Source organism: Molothrus ater, chromosome 1 (assembly GCF_012460135.2).
Source record: "Molothrus ater isolate BHLD 08-10-18 breed brown headed cowbird chromosome 1, BPBGC_Mater_1.1, whole genome shotgun sequence".
NCBI classification, from domain to species: domain Eukaryota; kingdom Metazoa; phylum Chordata; class Aves; order Passeriformes; family Icteridae; genus Molothrus; species Molothrus ater.
Genome location: NC_050478.2, coordinates 119773946 through 119792345, shown reverse-complemented (window position 1 = coordinate 119792345; position 18400 = coordinate 119773946). Strand labels below are relative to the sequence as shown.

At 39.4% G+C, this 18400-nt stretch overlaps 2 protein-coding genes across 3 annotated transcripts in view; one reads left to right on the top strand and one right to left on the bottom strand.

Moving 5' to 3' along the window:
• Positions 1 to 9172, top strand: part of SLCO5A1 (solute carrier organic anion transporter family member 5A1) — a 73658-nt gene extending 64486 nt beyond the window's left edge. Inside the window, 1 exon segment of the mRNA XM_036395676.2 lies at positions 1209 to 9172. Within this exon segment, the coding sequence (XP_036251569.2) occupies positions 1209 to 1654 (446 nt within the window). The 3' untranslated portion in view covers positions 1655 to 9172.
• A 2734-nt stretch (positions 9173 to 11906) lies between these two features.
• SULF1 (sulfatase 1) overlaps positions 11907 to 18400 on the bottom strand; it is a 185259-nt gene continuing 178765 nt past the window's right edge. Inside the window, exon 23 of one of the 2 annotated variants that reach the window (XM_054515586.1) lies at positions 11907 to 14313. In XM_054515586.1, coding sequence (XP_054371561.1) covers positions 13496 to 14313 — 818 coding nt within the window. In that variant the 3' untranslated portion in view covers positions 11907 to 13495. The remainder of the gene's footprint in view (positions 14314 to 18400) is intronic. The other variant, XM_036406702.2, reaches the window with a different exon arrangement.

Below are 18400 nucleotides of genomic sequence, written 5' to 3'. Positions count from 1 at the left end.
TTCCATAAAGGCCCTGTTCAGCTCAAATGCACCATAAAAGTATTAAAATGCCATAAATCTGCAACTAATTGCTTGCCTAACTGTATTAGGAACCTAAAATTAATAACTTCTGAAAAGATTGCATCTGAAAATGTGGTTAATTTACTCTTTCTGGTTATTTACTTTCTAGAACAACATAGTTTCACAAAAAGATAAATTTTTACTGTTTCAAATTGTATTTAAAAATTAATAGTTACCAAGTTATATTTTATAAGGATTTTTAGCTTTCAAAAACAGAATTCTGTTGCTTTCAGCAATAACAATAGTTTTTCTAATTTTTGAAATAAGCATTTGTTACTTAATGTCTTAATGTCTTTCTTCTAATATTATTTAATGTCTTTCTAGTGTTTCAAAGCAAAAATGGATATTAAAAGTCTTTATTTTTCAAAGCATTCTCTTTCAAGCTCTTGAATTTCTAAAATCCTGCCCATAAAGAACACTCCAGGTGTTCAGCTACTATGAAATACATGACAGAGCAAGCAAGGTCTGTTCTAAGAGAACAAGAGAAGCCCATAAAGCTGCATCTTCCAAGTTTTGTTTGAGGAAGGATGTTTCAATCTCATCTTAAAGATGTTGTATTTCTGAAGAAAGGAGGAGCATTCATTGGACTGGCTGCATTTTTAGCTGCCTTAGAAGTTAAAGTCTGTTTCTTGGGAAGATCTATTCAAAAGGAAATTTATAATCTTAATGGTCTTACCCCTTACATCTATCCTCAAAAACATTTTGTGATCTTCAGTGGTTTTTCACCTTAATCTAAAAACAGCACCTTTCCCAGCTCATGGGCAAAGGATGTTCAGCAGGTAATGCTATGGAGATAATGTATTTCACCTTCTATCTACCTGAGAACAAAATTGGATTTTTTTGGGGGGGACAAATAGCTCAAGAAGAGCTGTCTGGGGACAACAGAATGAAGTAACTGTTGTTAAGGTGCTGCTGCATTGGCTTCTTTCAATTCTCTCCCATTTGTGGTAGGTTTCATATGTAGGGTAAATAGTATTGGTGAGAAGATTGGCTGGCCAGTTTTCCATGTTTCACATTTCCTGTGAGAACAGCAGTCTAGAAATCTCAAAAATGTTCAGCCTACACTCTTTAGCTGGGGCATATAGTTTCTTCAGAAGTTTTCCACAATATGCTAACACATGTTATTTCTCATGCTATTTTTGTTTCAGCTTACATTCCCACTCCAATTTATTTTGGGGCTGTTATTGACACCACGTGCATGCTTTGGCAACAGGATTGCGGCGTACAAGGATCTTGTTGGGAATACGATGTCACCTCATTTCGTTTTGTCTACTTCGGGTTGGCAGCTGCTCTCAAGTTCGTGGGATTCTTTTTTATTTTCCTGGCCTGGTATTCCTTAAAGTGTAAAGAAGAACAACTGCTGAGACAGAGTTGGAGGGCTTCACCGGTGAACACTGTGAGTGAGATGGTTGGACAAGCTGGACCCCAACAAAACTATGCACGGACTAGATCCTGCCCTACCTTCAGTTCCCAAGGAGACATGAGTGTGGCACAAGGAATGAACTGTTTAGCACAGACCTACCCCGGCCCTTTTTCAGAAGCAATAAATTCCTCAAGTGAAAATGCATTGGAAGAAGTCACTGTTGAGATATAGACCCCTGGCTTGGTAATGTAATATTTAGTTTTGTTGGTTGACTTAGTTACGGCGCCTTGTAAAACACCTGTGCCTTCTATTTTTAATCTAAATGTAACATGTGATAAAACCAACAAAGCTTGATGCAAACAACCATAATATGTTCCTGAGGGCTGGATACCTCAACCAACCCGAGTTCTTATTTCTCCCCTCCCGACAATGGAGTTTTAAAAATTGTGTTTGTAATTATTTCAGATGTGTCCATTAAATGTCCATGCTCTGATCTAATATCATTGTAAAGTTGAGGTGTTACGAACAGCAGAAGTCAGTGGAAGAGTGACAAAAACTCATATTGTTGATGTCTAGACTCACAAAAATGCTTAAATGTATTGTCAACTTCGTACCTGCAAATTGTATTTTTAAGAGATGAGTAATTACTGTGAGTTCTGCTACAAAGCACAACTGAACTTATTTAAACTATGCAACTTATTTGGATAATTGTATGTGCAGCAAATTAAGTTTAAAGCTTGCTTTTAAAGACATTACTGCAACTGAATTTGAAAGGGGCTATTTTCAGGCGTAATCATTAAATTAAAAAATAACATAAGTTTTAAAGTACTGTTAATAACATGTCAAGCCATACAAGAGTTATACATCAGGTAATGTTTGCAAATGTTGAGTTGTAACATCTTTATCCTGTCAAAATGTGCATTAATTTTCACCTGATGGGATGTAGTTATTCTTCACAAAGTATATAGGATACTGTAATGCTTGAAGTAAAAAACTTCAGTATTGGTTTATAGTAACGTTAACATGTAGGAATCATACACACATACCAGAGCAGATATGTGCATATTTCTGCAGTGTTATTTGGGTGGCTGTTACTAGCACCAAATCCTGGAGAAGAAAACAGCTGGGTGTAGCTTGATAGGAAGTTTGGCTGTCCTTCAGAACTGCGTGCCAGTCTAGTTCAGCTTCAGTGGGAAAGTCCCCAGGGAGAGCTGGTGGCCTCGTCTGGTGTCTGGGACGTGGCGGGTCAGTGACAGCAGAGCTCAGGCTGCAGGAGTGAGCAGAGGAGCCCCTCCAGGGGCTGCCAGCAGCCTGCCCACCGTGCTGCCAGCTGGGAGGCTCTCCCTGCACTCCTGGCACCCAGGGCAGCTGGGAAGGGAGGCTGGCTCAGACCCTCTGGTTTCTGCCACACTTCTGCCTCTCCAGCTGCCTGGTGCTGGGTGGGCTGGTGGGACAGGTCCTGGTTGTGTGCTGTGTCCCACACATGTCTGCCTTTCCTTTTCTCAGCTTCACTGAAAGCTCCTGTGAAGGCAGAGGGTGAGTCTGTCTCTCCTTTGGCCCTCTGGGTGAAGAGCTAAGAATAGAAATTATCAGCAAGTGTGGATATACAGGACGGGATGTGGCCTTTGTTTATTCCAAATTACTGTAGTGTGTTCTCTCCCTGGGAGATGATGAAACTTTCTAATCAAATGTGCTTGGCATTTCATTTCTTGCTCTGGAGGCTTTGCTCCTGAGGTACTAATGATGTCTCAAAGGGCAGAAAATTATGTCAGTTGGACACTGGGAAGTCAAGGCTGTATTGTGCCCTGCAGGGGAAGTCTTAGAAGTGTAGGAAATGAAAAAGCAGTCTTTTAAGAGGACTCAGTGATAGTCTGGTTTGCATTTTGCTGAGTAGAGAACTTGTGTGAAAATAAATAGGAAAGAGCAAAGCTTCTACATATTTTTGAACAGTTATTCCTGGTTTAATTTTTCAATTTAGAACATGTATATTGATCAAACATTATATAGAACCAAGTCCTTGAAAATAGAGGCAGCACTCTCCTTGGCATGCATTGAGTTCTCCTGGGAAGAGTAGATTTCCCTCTCTGCCTTTGCCAACTGCCTTTTGTCATCATCTGGATCTTCTTGACCAGCACATGGGACTACCCATGGGGCTGCTTATTTGAGAATGTGTCAGTCCATTTATGTCGTTTGTAACAATTCTTACTCTTCCTGTCAGAAAACTCAAATTCCTCTACCCCAAACATAGAGGAATATTGTTTTGACTTCTTCCTACTATTCTGTCCATATTCACAGCTTTTTTTGGGTTAAGCCTGAGAATGTCTTTTCCTTTTATGCAGCCACTGGATACAACATGTCCTCAGTTAGTACCCACTTCCTGAGATAATTAGCTTCTACACTTCTTGTCCTGAGAAATAAATTTCCTTGGCTCCAAGATGTTTGGTAAATATATATATATATATATTTGCTATATGAGATCAGAATAGATGATAAAAATGTTCCTTTTGCTTCAGTCTCAAATGCTTGTTGCACCAAGAATTTTATACCACGGCAAAAATTGGCAAAGTAGTATGACAAAGTGTAATAGCAGCCCAGACCCCATCCATTTTTATCACTTCCCCATTTTAATCATCACAGGAGAAGTGAAGAGTGACAATCTTTTCAAATACCTCAGGAACAGAGCATTTAGGGAATTGTAAAAGACTGAAGATTAATCATCTGTCCTGATCTCTTTTATTTCATGCCTTGTGTGCTTCAGTTCCATACAAAAACCAAGGAAGAGATTAGGATTGTCAGGAACTAATGGCACTGATGCCAAAGAATGAGAGTGATTAAAGTGACACTTCTGCAGTTGCTGCTGTTTCTGAGCTTTCAAGGGATTTCAGAGCTTGTTGCAATGGAAGCCATCTATTTTTTAGGATATCCTGACCCTTCAACTTCCAAGAATATTCATATTTCCTAAATGGTTGAAAAAGTGGAATGTAGAAAAAAAGATGTTAACTTTGGAAATACTGAAAAAGCCGCCTTTACATACTTTCAATTTTAATTTTTAATTGGAAAATAAATTTTAATTTTTCTTTAAGTATTACATGCAAAACAAAAAGTAATTCCTTACTTTTCAAACAATTTTTTTCCTGGTTTTGGATAAAGATAATTTTGGCAATGCAAATAAATTTCTATAAAATCAATTAAGTCAGCATCCTCTGAAAGAAAGAAAACCCAGACTCTGGCCAGTTTTTGATTGATTCCTGGAAGAGGGTTTCTTGTGAGTAATCTGTAACAGTCTAAACTAAGCCAATAAGGGTATTCAGGGGAAACACATTCAGTTCCTAGAAATGTTAATTCCAGCATTGCCATTGACCGGTGTATGGACTGAGACTTGCTGACCAGACACTGTGTTCTGAAGATGTCACTGCTGGAGGAAGCAGCATCTCCAGACACTGAGTGCACCCCTAGCAGTGGTTGTGTTTGACACATGGTGCTAAACCAACTTCACAGAACTAAAAAAGAACTTTGCCTGTCATCTGGTGAAGGGGCCCATGCTGGCTTCCTACTGTGAGATCCTCTCACCACAGAACATATAATTCCATTAAGTTGTAATTTCTGCCACCTTCCCTCTCTGTCCCTGAACACAAAAGGCAGTGAATCCAAGGAAAGGTGAAGCAGGTGTCCTGCTCACCCACAGGCTGCTATTGGTAGCAAACCCAAGTCACCTTTCTGCAGCTTACCAGCCAGTGATAATATGGAGCAATGTCTGGTGATGGCCAAAGTGCCACCATGCCATCATAGGGACAGAACAAATCCCTCTTCCACCACCTAGCCCTGATTTAGAGTGAGGAACATGAGAGGAGGAGTACCTAAATACATGGACTTGAGTGAACAGGTTAATTGTCCCTGCTTAGCCTCCCATTCACTCTTGTTTCCTCAAAAATGAGAAAACTTCAGAATGGATGCAGCCATGACCTTAGGTGCTTATGAACACAGCACCCTCAAGAGATAATTTGTAGATCTTTGCAGGGCTGGAGTAATCTGGAGAGTGGGACTGTCCATGTTTCCAGTTTTAGTCAAAAGCCCCTCTGGTTTTGGTCCTCCTTCTTCTCCTTGAGCATACTGGATAAAATACAGTATAATTTACAACCAATGACATTTTATGGCCTTTCAGTACAGTGTGGGCAGCTGCAAGAACCTTTGAATATTATAGTGCAAATTGTATTTATTCAGAAAATTTCAGTTATTTGGCCAGCCTATATATCTTTAAAAGTGCATGTAGTTCTTCAGAACGTACTGTTATGTGAGTGGAGGCACAAATCTCCTACTAAATATTAGAAATGTACATTTGAAAGGTCCTAAATTAATATACTGTTTTCAAAAACAGTTTTTTAGAATTGCTTATTAATTTGTAGTATTAGCTATTCATTCATTATGGCTCTGATCCAGCAGAACACTTAATATGTGGATAAATTTATATATTTAAGTAATGCACTTGAAAATAATGCACATTTGTAAGTATGGGACTGAATCCTGTCTGCATTCAAAAAGAAATTAATTTATCCAAAGAGTATTTCTATGCTGAGCATTTCCCCCATGGATTCAGTGATAATTGTAACCAGAATAGCACAAAGTAGCACTTGAACACTCTCCTGTGGCATTCAGGTGTGGCATATAACATACCCAGCAATGGAAGAAGGCTGTCGTTTTCAAATAGAGTTTAAATTCAAAATACTTTGTGGGAATGGTCTAAGATTCATTCTCACTGTTCCTGCCATTCACTTATTTTATGAATTTCTGTCTGAAAACCTGTGTGTTACCCGGGGAGATAGATTACATAAAGGCATCCTTCTGACCTTAGAGCCAATGAAATTGCTCAGGTGATGCTGTAGACTCAAATTGTGCCCTTTCACAGAATTTGGAGCTAGAGGTTCAGATGACAAATTGTCAGTATCCCGCACAAACGGAGCAGAGCGCTGCCTGCTCAGGGGAACTTCAGAGAGCATTTCTGGGACAGGGGTCAGCACCTTCTGCATTGTTCTTGCAGGTTTTCCCCCCAAAATGCCTGAATAATTGCTGCCTTACTACACTTTTCTGTGCATGTGATACCACAGCTCTTCAGGCTGTTATATTGACATAAAACTGATGATAAATAGGTCCAAAGTGTCTTACTGCTAGTTTGGAGCCAGATTCTTGGCCTCACCAGTCCAATGTTGAGGCTGAAGAACTAGGCCATACCTTGTGTTGGAAGTTAACAAGCTGGTGCTTTAGCAAGTGTTTGTGAACTAGGGAATATCAAGCTTGTTTAGCTTTTATACTCTATTCACTGGTTATTACTACTATATTTGGAGATTGAAGACAAAAATCTTCCTAAACGAGTTTATCTTTTTCTGTTTTCTCAGTAATGTGTCTTTTACAATGGCTTAGGAGATGCCATACTGCAGGCTTCAGAATCTGGGTTCCCCCAGCTGAAGCCATCCAGCTGTGGTTGCTTTCCAGGGGCTTAAAGCAGCTGGTAACAGAGATTTACCAGGACTGCAACCTGCATTGTCTTTCCTTTGGACAGAGTGTTTGCTACTTACAGATTCCACCTGTAATCAACACATTTCAGGTTCTTCACGTACTGGACTTGATTTTTGGGCGTTTTCATCCCTTCAGAGTACTTACAAAATGGACAGTCAACATCATGGTGGTAGATTTATTATTTTGTAGGGAATTAGGCCTTCTTCTTTTTTTTTCTTTTAACATGTTGTTTGACAAATATTCAATTCAAAACGATTGCATGTAAACATTGTCACAGAGTAGAGATGTGGGGCCTTCAGTGTGAGGACAGGATATGGCCGGGTTCATGGGGTTTGTCTCCTTTACACTGAATATCACTAATATTACTTTGTGGCCAAAGGTTTGAAAGCCTACCTGATCCTCAGGAAGGACATTTTTCCTATATTTTCCTCATAATTTATTGCACAAATTAAGAAGGAAGGTTAACACTACCCATATCCCATGGCCATATTGGTTGCATTAACTGCAGTTAATAATTTTAGCAGTCACTCCTCCAGTCCTTCAGCTCAGCTATCTTTTTTGTTAATACAGCCTGTTAAACACAGATGTAGCTCTGCAATTTCAAAGTAGCTCCAAAGTTTTCTTGACTTCAAGTGTTACAGAATAGATGCTTATTTATCCAGGTTCCATTCTACTCTTCTAATTATTGCATTATCCATTGTGTGTATCATAGTTTTCATTTTTCCAATCTCAAACCAGTTGTCACAATGTTATCCTGTAACAGTGTTTTGTTCATTATATAGAATAGGTGAAAAGCTGTGGAATTCATGAAGGGCTACAAAAAGCATCCAAAATGTTGTTCACCTTGAGGAAAGGTGAGACAGCTTAATAATCTCTGGACAAAAGACTAAACAACACTGTGGTGCTAATAGGTACTGAAGTATTTTATGATGTATTCACTATGACTTAAATGACATATTCAAGGCATGATGCAACTGTGTGTGTTTCTGTTCCTAAAGTCTGGACTGCTCCAACAAAGACAGTGTTTGTAATTCCTGGTGGGCCAATTCCTACCTAGCTCTTCTGTGGGTAGGCAGTTTCAGGAGTCTGTGTAGGATTCGGCCCAGCACTATTAGGTAAAGTAAAAGCTACACAGAGCACAGAAGTCTCATGTAGAATGTATTCAGCCTGCTGTAGCATGTTACTTTATTTAGTTGCTTTGCTTAAGCAGGGGCTAAAAATAAATTCTGTAGCAATGATAAGAAACACAGGGCTAAATTCTGGAACCACTTAACCTGAGCAATATTAGCAAGTGTTTGAATTAAAATGAGGATTGAAATCTGAAATATGAATGTTCTTTCATGGAATACCAGAAAGAGACGGGTAGAATAAGAGCAAATTCTATCTGTAGGAATGGAAAAAGGCCAAATCTGGTTGACTTGAGAGTGAGCTATGATTTACAAAATGGGGTTTGGTTTTAAAATCTTGAAGACAAAATTTCCATTTTGAATTCTGAACCATAATTTTTTTGTCTTACTGTGCCTGAGCTGCTCATGCAGGGCAGGTGTCTGTATTCCAAATAGCACTGAAAGCACTAATAGCACTAATCACACTTCTGACCGACAGGCCAGAAAATTTGCCTCTGTCGCAAACTCCATATTTGAAAACTTGGAGGGAAATTTCCAAACAAAATAAAAAAATATGTACAAAATGATCCAAAGCTGAGTTTTAGTAAAAAAAATAAGAAAATGTTTTGTCAGTGAGATCCACAGTTGAGTGGAGGCTTTTCTGAAAGAAGAGCTGCTCTTTTCACCAGCTGAGCACATGGGAGTTTGGCCCCTGGCTGCAGTGCATACCTCTACCAAATGATTTGTGCAGAACAGCAACAGTCTGAGTGGTATTGTAGGAGCATGGAGTGGGCACACTGCCTGTAACTGTTTAGTTTTTAAAAAACTCATTATTAAGCAAATGTGTAGAGTATTAAGGAAATTTGTAGAGTATGTCTGATGGTATGAATGTGTGGGTGCTGTGCTGTGGTAAAAAGAGAATTGGTTTATGCTGGGTATTTTTGCATACTTTAGGCTCCTGTATGTTTGGGTTTTTTTTATTTATATTTATTTCTCATCAGAGCTTAGAGTAATTTTAAAGTTATATAACCCATGATTTAATGAAACCTACTGTCAGCATCTGTTGTAAACATGTGTTTACAAAACAAACTCTTGAATACTTGATACTTGGAAATAAAAAAATAGCATATCATGTGTGTTGATTGGGTCCAGATCCTCTCTGATTTCAAAGTAAGACTTGCATGTTTTCATTTCCAGTACATACAACCACACAAAAAATCATCTTTCAGCTCTTCCTGCACATTACCAGTGTCCAAGACCAGAGCTGTTACACCAAGGAAAGCGATGAAATTGGATGTGCAGCTCGTCCCAGGTGCTGTTGCCGGTGGAGGAGGGACCAGGCGCAGCCCCGGCGGTGCCGGCAGCTCGGGAGGGCGCAGGCTCCAGGCGAGGCGCTTGCACTGACACCTGCTGCCCCAGCGGCTGTGGCACTGCCCGCACGTCAGGCTGGCGCTGCATCCCTCAGGGTGTGACACGTCATTTCTGGAATTACTCCCTGCTTGTACCCTATTTACTGCACATCGGTTCTCACTGAAAAATGATGTCAGAGCACGCAAACAGGATTGGGTTTTGCTGAGACTAAAGGAAGAAGTTTTTACAACATCACTTGTAGCCAGGCAGCCACGGCTGCTCAGGGCTCAAGTCTAGTCCTGGGCAGAGCTTCCTTGGACAAGGCTGTTGTGCCACTTGGGTTCTCAGCCCTGACTGTTTTACGCAGATCCCCTCTGACTGTGCCTGTGTGACTTCAGTGTAGACAGCTGCAGGCATCTCAAGGGATTTTGGCTGAGAGAGTGGAGGTGATCAGTGCTCAGACCTGCACTCTAAATACCTTCCCTCAACTGTCACAAAAGCCTACAGGTGGCTGAACTCCAGATACAAATGTTTGTTTGTTTCTTTGTTTTTTGCAAAGCTGCTAGTGTGCATTTACCTCAGTAACACCAGGATTCACCTACTGATAACAGCTCTAAGTCAGTCCCTGCCCATGGTGGGGGTGGGAACCAGGTGATTTTTAAGGCTGCTTCTGACCCAAGCCACTCTGCGATTCTATGTCTAGTTCTGGAACTGAAGCACTACACATCTTTCCTCTTCTGCAGTGCTCTCAGTTGCTAGGGAGTCTCAGAATGTGCCTCACACTGTCCAAGGATGTGAGGGCAATACTGGCTGCTTTATCCTAAATTCCAGAGGGAACTTTCTGCATAACATTGCTACCTCCCAAAGATGTGCCAGTTTTAAAGTTCTGTCCATCTCCAGGAGCCCTTCAGAAAGTCATGAACTATGTACTGCCTTTCTGAATAGACATCTCTACTGCTCTGCAGATCACAAAAAGGAAGGTCATCCTCTTGGCCCTCCCCCATATGAGGAGCAGTGCCAGATTTAGGCACTTGCTTCATTCCTGAGCCTGCAACTGCCTGAAAAAGCTTCCTGACAGTCACACCCTGCGCTGCTCATGGACTTGACTGCCTCAGCTATGGGACAAGAAATACTATGCAGAAAGAAATACAAAACAAATTGGGATGGGAACACACTGCTTAGGCTGTGTACCTAGAGATATGACAGATTTTGGCCTCTTTAACTTGGTTTAGCTTATAGCTTCCAAGACAGCAAGGATCAGAGCTAGTTGCTGTCTGTATCACTTGCCTACAGAATGAGTGTCCTTTATACTTTCTTTCCTTCACACTCCTGTAGGACACCTGTAAAAAAGGCTCCCACCTAGTTTAGAAGGTAGGGCACTGTTTAGCTGATAGTTTAAATGACCGAGTACTGTCCTAGAAGAAAGAAGGGAGACACCTTTCAAACCAGTAAGATGCTCTTTCTGCCATTTCCTCAATGAGTACTTTAAGCTCTCAGGTAAGGAGGAAGGGCAAGTGGGATGAATCCACGGTTCACTCTGTTGCACCATTCCTTTCTCTATCTCTGTCCCAGCATTAAGAGAGAAAGCACCTTGCTTGGTTCTTTCAAAGAACTGTACTTTCAAAAAATGTAGGGCACATTGTTGGTGCTGGATAATTCTCTGCACAAAGGTACAAGAGCTGGTTGTGTGGGACCTCCCTTCAATTTGCCTTTGTACTTCAAGTCCTCCCAAACTCGCTGGCTCAACCTGCTCTGCACGTTGCTTTGAGATACACCCTGTGCTTGCTGCTGTGCTTTCAGGGCAGATTTCTCCCAGGGCTCCATCTGACATTGCAGAGACTGCTTTTTGAACACTTGGATTCATCCACTTTCCTGATCCCCACAAACATCACCTGTAACTTCACGTCTGCAGGAGCATCAGAGTCCCAGGACTATGTAAAAGAAAGAAGAGCTCAAGAAGCACGGATTCAGAGGCTGAGTGTAGGCATGAAAGTACTCTTATTGACAGGCCAATGAACAAACATAGAGTTCATGTAAGAGAGTTTACCTTGAAAGCTAAGTTCCTTTTTGTGCTGACTCTTGTACAAGGAGACACAAGTCCTGACTAGTGGTGCACTCGTGGTAAGCACTGCATGTCTGGTCTGCAGTGCTGTGCTGTCACAGGGAGAGCTGTGCAGGGAGGAGAGAAAGCAGCAAAGCAAGACATGGCTCCATGAAACATTTCATTACTTCTGGGAACTGCTGGTTTTGCAGCTCGGTGCACGGAGTTCAAGGAAGAAAGGACCGGATGAATTTGGAATTAAAAAAAATTAAAATCACAACGTGTCTTAAACAAAAACATATATACATTACTCACATCTCCAGGAATAATTTATACCTAAAAGAATGTTGTGTGTTATTTTGTTACCTGTCGCTTTTAATGTGGATGGATGCTTAAAACTGAAACTGTTGACATATTTTTGAAATAAACCTTATTCAGGAGGAAAACTGGATCATGTGGACTTCTCTGAAGCAGGTAAAGTAAAACACTTTTTATTTCAAGAAATATTGCTTCTAGACTTTCCCGAAGCCAGAATTGTACTATAAAAGTATCACAGAAATATTATACAAGATTTAAAAACACAGTTTGTATCCTAGTAACTTAAAACCTATGTACAAATAGTATCATTCATGACCATAAATATGTGTTTCTATCAATCAGCCCATGACACATACATCAGATAAAGAACTAGTAATTTTAACATATTTACAGAGTCCATCAAAAAGACTGCTTCTTAAAATTATTAAAATCCTACTAAAAGAATCTCCTTTTTAAAAAAGTCAATTTTCAACTTAAAATACAATGTAATGAATGTAAGTTTAACCTGAAGTGCTTGCAATAGCCAAAAAATATTCACTACACTAAATAACATGTAACAGGTAGGAAATGCACCCGTGAGTTGGACACTGTGGAATTACATCTGTTTGAGGTAATTCTCTTTTGTTGCTGTGGTGATAATTATTTAGAAATTTATAAAAAAGCAAGGGAAAATATTAAATTTTGACTAATACAGATTTTCAAAGTCATTTTTGTGCTATACTTAATACGATTTAATGCTTGGTAAAGTTCAAGAAAAAATTTAGAATACAACAACAAAAATTATTACTAAGCTACTATTTTTTACTCTCATGTGCCTTTTGTGTCTAAAATAATGGAAACCTAACATGATTTTATCATTCCCTTTAATGCCTGTTCAAAACAGAAAAAGAATTTAAGACTCAAAATGATAATAATGCTTTCAAGATATTGCTCAGAATAATAAAAATCAGGTGGGGCAACAAAAACATTTATGCACTGATGTAAACCTTTCTACCAGTATCAGCAGAAAAAAAAGTCAGAAAAATTAACGAAATTTTAATACTGACAATATCAACATATAGGGAAACAATCCAATTTAAACAAATCCTTCTACAGTTCACAATCATTAGCCATACCTTTCTGAGAGTAAATTTACTAAAGCAACAAAAACATGCAATATTTTTGCTAAGATAATATTTGAAGAGTCTGTTTCCACAATCCATGGTGTTTACCTCTTTCAGGTCAGTCTGTTTATTGGTTTCACAATTTCATAAGACAACGAGCAAGCTAAGAACCTGTAAGGTATTAGATACATAAATGGTATGGCATACAGATTTTAAAAGTGCATTTTACTTGAAAGCATGGCATTAAGAATTGCCAGTGGTTAAAATAATTGATAAAAAAGACATTATGCAGGCATACTGGGTGAACTGAAACCAGTCATGGTGGGATCATTTGGAAATAGAGAAAGTGACTTCGACATTCTTTACGAAGAAATAATTTTTTAGCTTTCAGAAATGTGCTACTGCATTTGAAAGTTAACACTGTTTCCTTTAATGGAAAACTGGAAATCTTGCTTCCCAGTGTGGAGAAGTGAAAGCATGTGCGTGTGAATAAAAAAAAAATGCACAGAGACAAATACTGAACTGGGCTCAATTTAGCTGCAAAATGTATCTACAATAAACATGGAATGTCAGTTGTCTTGATTACCTTTATTAGTTTGCTAATAAGAAAAAGGAGAACTTATTTAATGGTTTACAACTTGATCTAATCCAAGGAGAGTGGAGCTGAGGCACTGCCTTCTGCATTTAGGATTTGTGAACTTTCTCCTGCAAGACTCTGTTTGGCTTTTTTTAAGAAAGTTCCTTCTTCCTGGGTACTGACAGGTGAATCCCTAATGGATATATTTACGGTCTGACGGACAAAGGGTTCATCAGACCTCATGGGAAGATACATTTGGTCTTCAAATATGTCTTCCACAGTGTCACTATCCTGATGAGTGTCTTTTTGAGGAATGCTGATGGGCTGTAGCATGAAGCTATGCTGGGACTCCAACTCTATCAAACCGTTCCCACTGAAATCCATATCAAAACGGTCAGATTCTTTATCCTCCATCCATTTTTCAGCTGGATGACTATTTCTCCAGTGTGCGTCATTCAAACTACTTTTCTCAGGAATATCATTGTTTAATTCAAGTTTCCTCTCCTGACTTAAATTCACTGTGCTCAAAGCAAGGGTTGCAATGTCTGTTGGCACAATAAGCTGCAACTCTTCTGCAGTCAGGCCGCTGGACTCCTCAGCAGAAGGCATTTCCACCAAGGTGAACGGCGTGGATGATTCCTCCCCGTTGCTTTGACCAGTGTTATCCTTGTCTGGTTTCTTTTGCTGGTAGTAACTGTTCAGCAGTGCAAACATTCTATCTACATCCTTCAAGTAATTAGTCCAGTCAGCCAGACTAAGTCTAAAGTTGTGTCTGTATTCATATACACTTTCATTCACACTGTACAAGTCTTCCAGTCCTTGCCAGTCAACGTCGCCAGTGAAAATGGGCAGCTTAGCCTTCCCATCCATCCCATAATTGTCCTCTGTTGAAAGAAAGAATAAAGCCTACTGGTGAACACTATTAAAGGTGCAAGCAAAGCTTCCATGTGTGTTTCTACTTCAATTGGCTTGAGAGCACCCCTGTTCATAAAGCAGGTAGCTCAAAGACACCCCACCTCTTCTGTCAGCAGAGGAATGTTCTGGCCTTGGCTATGTTCACAGCCCCTGATAAACACACAGCAAGAATTCCCTGTCTCCTACTCATCCCTGGGCTGAGTAAAAAAAGAACAAAATCTGGTCTAATGGGGCTTTGTGATGACATTCAGAGATAAGTCCTTCCTCTGATATTTCAAGGCAGGAAAAATGTTTCAATACAAATAATCCACTTGCTTTTCTTGAGCACTCCAGCAAAACATGCAATAACCAAACAATGGTTAAGTATAAAAGAGGGGACTAACTCTGAAAGCCATTGGTGACCTGAACTTCAATGCCCACATGAATTCTGTTTATGGATAGCTTAAAAATATGGTCTACAAAATAACCAGACAGATTTTATTTAGTAAATGATAGCCAAAGGGGGTTTTAATCTATTTCATAGGCATTCATTTTAGTTTACATGGAGCAATTAGGGGAAATGAAAGCTGTAAAAAATTGGTGTGAATTAATCTGGAGGACTGCACCACTTTGTAAAATAGTGTTAAAACATAAACAGAGAATCTTCTTAAGGTTTTGGGTTTTTTTTTAAAAAAAAGCTTTCAAAGAAAATATCTAGCAGCCTTTTCAAATAATAATTCTGAATAAAGGGTATAGACATGGGTCTATAAGTAACAACTGAGCTGCATTTTTTATTGATCACAGAAGAAAATTCAAAGACACAAAAGAAACCCATTTCTGAAATATTTTAAAAATTTGCTACAGTATCTATAGTGACTCAGATTTTCACCTGTGGTGTGAAGCCAATTCTATACTGAAAAGTAACTGAACAGCACCAATTAATTTAATTCACTGGGCAGACTCAATTCACTGGAAAGATTTTTTCAACAAGGTGGTCTACAAAGAAAGACAAATCAAGCAATGCAAACATTTGTCAGGGAAAGTGAAATTTTGCCCTTACAAATGATATTGCAGGCAATCTTTAGTAATTATCTCAATGATAATGATTTATTCTCTTCATGAAAATTGTACAGGCAGGTAGGCTAGTAGCAATTGCTTTAGAAGTTCAAGTGGCTACTTTCCAACCATGTGAACTGTGCTCAAATCCCCATCTATATTGAGCCCTGCATCCCCAAAGATGGTTCTTGGCATCCCCATTAATCTGTTTGTATTTTAAGTTGCCCATTCTCTTTTCTCTTTATTTAAGTAGAACAGAAGATACAACTTTTGTCTATCATAGATTACATTCTTTGCTTCTTACTAGCTTGGGATTTCACAGTAAAAGAATTTCTCCAATATTTAGTCCATCATATGGAAAGTCAGAAAAATACCATGATGGTCAAAAAAACCCCTTGATATTTTCTTAAAATGTAGGGCCTTACTCTGCTCCCACCAAGGAGACCACTTTCCTTGAAAACACCTGAGTCATTGCTCTTAATTGGAAATATTTTGCAACATAAAATTTAAATATTTTATTTTTGAAATATCAAATTATAGATTTTTTTTTTTGCAAACATTTTACAGTCTTCCTGATTCAGGAAGAAACAAAAGCTTTTTGGATTTTGTAGACCAGCTACAACAGAGCATCTTCTTTCTTTCCTGAAGCAGACAAGAGAAATGAAATCATGGCATGGCCACATGACAGCCATCTTCGTAAGTCACATTATGGATAATTTGTTTCCTGGAACAAAAGATAATTAAATACCACAGAGATTTCAAGAAAGAAGATTTACTCTTCCAGTGCTTAGAGGCATAATGGGCCCTAGAAAACATCATGGCAGGGGGCTGCTTTTGCAAGGAATTTAGTCACTAAACCCTTGAAGACATTAACCACACTGCAGATGCAACAATATTTAAATTTTTCTGTTATTATTTGTATTGGTAGGGTTTTGGTTTTTTTTTCCCTTTGCCAAGTCAGAGCCTGTATAGGAAAACAAATCGTTGCAGGGACAGTCATGTGGGTTGTTATGTTATGGCAGGAACTGGAACAGGAGTGATGCTGTTTGACTGGCAACAGGTTTGGGGACAGACCAGGGGACTGGGGACAAAGCAGGAGCCATAAAGGTGCATTTGGGCCCAGGAGAGCCTCTGCTGCCCATCCCCAGCAGGGGAACAGAGGCTTGAGCTGGGTGGCAGGTTGGGCAGTGGGGAAGTCTGGGGACCAGCAAAGAGAAACAGGGTTTCTGAGGAGGCTCAGCAGCAGGGCAATGGGGCTGTGATGCACAGGAGTAAGATCAGCAAAGAATTTGCAGCGTTCCTACAAAATAGCTGAAAGTCTGAGTCATGGTCCTTCACTCTGGATCTATTTTTTGCTCTCTAAATGTGGCACTGTTTCTGCAGTCTCAGAGAAGTTTCACAGCTGGGAAGACACTGGGAATTGTTCCATGATCTTTGTGTCACACAGAGGAAAATAGTTTGTTTGAAGACAGAGATAACTTATATTCATATATGTTAAAAAAACAGGGAAGCAAAATCTTAAGGTCCTAGAGCTATTTTGGTTGACTGAGCAAATTACTTCACAGTTTAATTCCACAACTTGCAGTAAGCATGAAAAGTCTCCCACTGAAATTAAAGCAAACAGAGGGAAGAGGAAAGAAGAGGTTTTTCCCCTGTAAGAAATTTTGTTACAAATAAGTATGAAATGGCAAAGTGCAGATGAGTTGCATTTGAGAAACAGCACGGCAGTAGTTTCCTTGATCAACATTTTGGAATTTCTCAGTTATGACACAGATCCAAAAGAGAAAAAAAAATATTGCTAGCTGTTCAAAGTAAAACTTGCTCCTTTTCTTTTTTGCTGTTTTGCTGTTTGTTTGTTCATTTGTAGATCAAGCTTTAGTTAAGCTTTACTCTCCATTTATCCTGCCCTGGCATTCTCTATAATGCCATCTGTGCCTGTTTTATCTCAAAACTAATAAGAGATTTGAATATGTCTCCTTTGAGACTAAAGACAGGTGGGTAAAATCACATCCTTGGTGGCTTTGAAAAACTTCAGACAAGTAGGAGAGGAGAGAGGAATGTGCAGTTCACACATCCTGTTATCAACCTTGTCTGCAGAGCCACACTCTGTCCATCACAGGGCAGAGGTGGCACCAGTTTTTCCCTGCTGAAGCTCTCTGTCCCTTTGTGCAAAGCAAGCAGCATCATTCTGGCTATTTCCACGTGGGCCTGTTGGCCCAGTGCCTTCCTTCAGCACAGGCAGTGCTTTACTAACTCAGGGCATTTTGAACTGGAAACAGGTCTGAGTGAGAATCAACATGATCTGAAGGAAGCCTAAGGAGCAGTTTAGATGACTTTCCATTGTTATTCCATCTGTTCTCTCCAGGCAGCAACAAAAGTATTCTCTAGTGGATCATTGTAATAACTCCTGATAAATGGGATTTGCTAATTTTTGTTTTGTTTTGGTTGGTTGGTTTTGTTTTGTTTAAGAAAAAGAAAAACATTCTACCAAGATGGGGCTTGAACCGAAATGCTGAATGTGTAAATTGAGAAACTGGGTGTCTGCAATGTCACAACACAGAACAATATTGCTTATGTTATATTATACTGCTATTTGTCACAGTAGCAAAATGTTTATTGTATGTTCTTTGGTATCAGAAGTTAAAATGTTTTTGTTGCTAAACGGTGTAGGAAGATATAATTTAAAGACTAATCCTGTGTGCTCTACTACTTCATATAGTCATACAGTCCAAAAATGCCACTTCTGTTAGACCTGTAGTTAAAATGAGGAATGCTTACTTACAAGGACTCCTTCTAATGAAAACCTTAAAAGCATAATTACAGGGATTGCTTTCTATCATTGTAGCAACCTGCTCCCACCAGGCTGTAATGAGCAATGCAAACAGTGGGATACAAACCAAACAAAAGCTTATGATTTTCCTAGATCCCAAAACTAGGAAATACAAAATTGGTTGCAAAAGAAAATTTAGCTGCTTAAATTGGAGACCTATATATTGAAATACATTAGCTTAATTGTTCTCT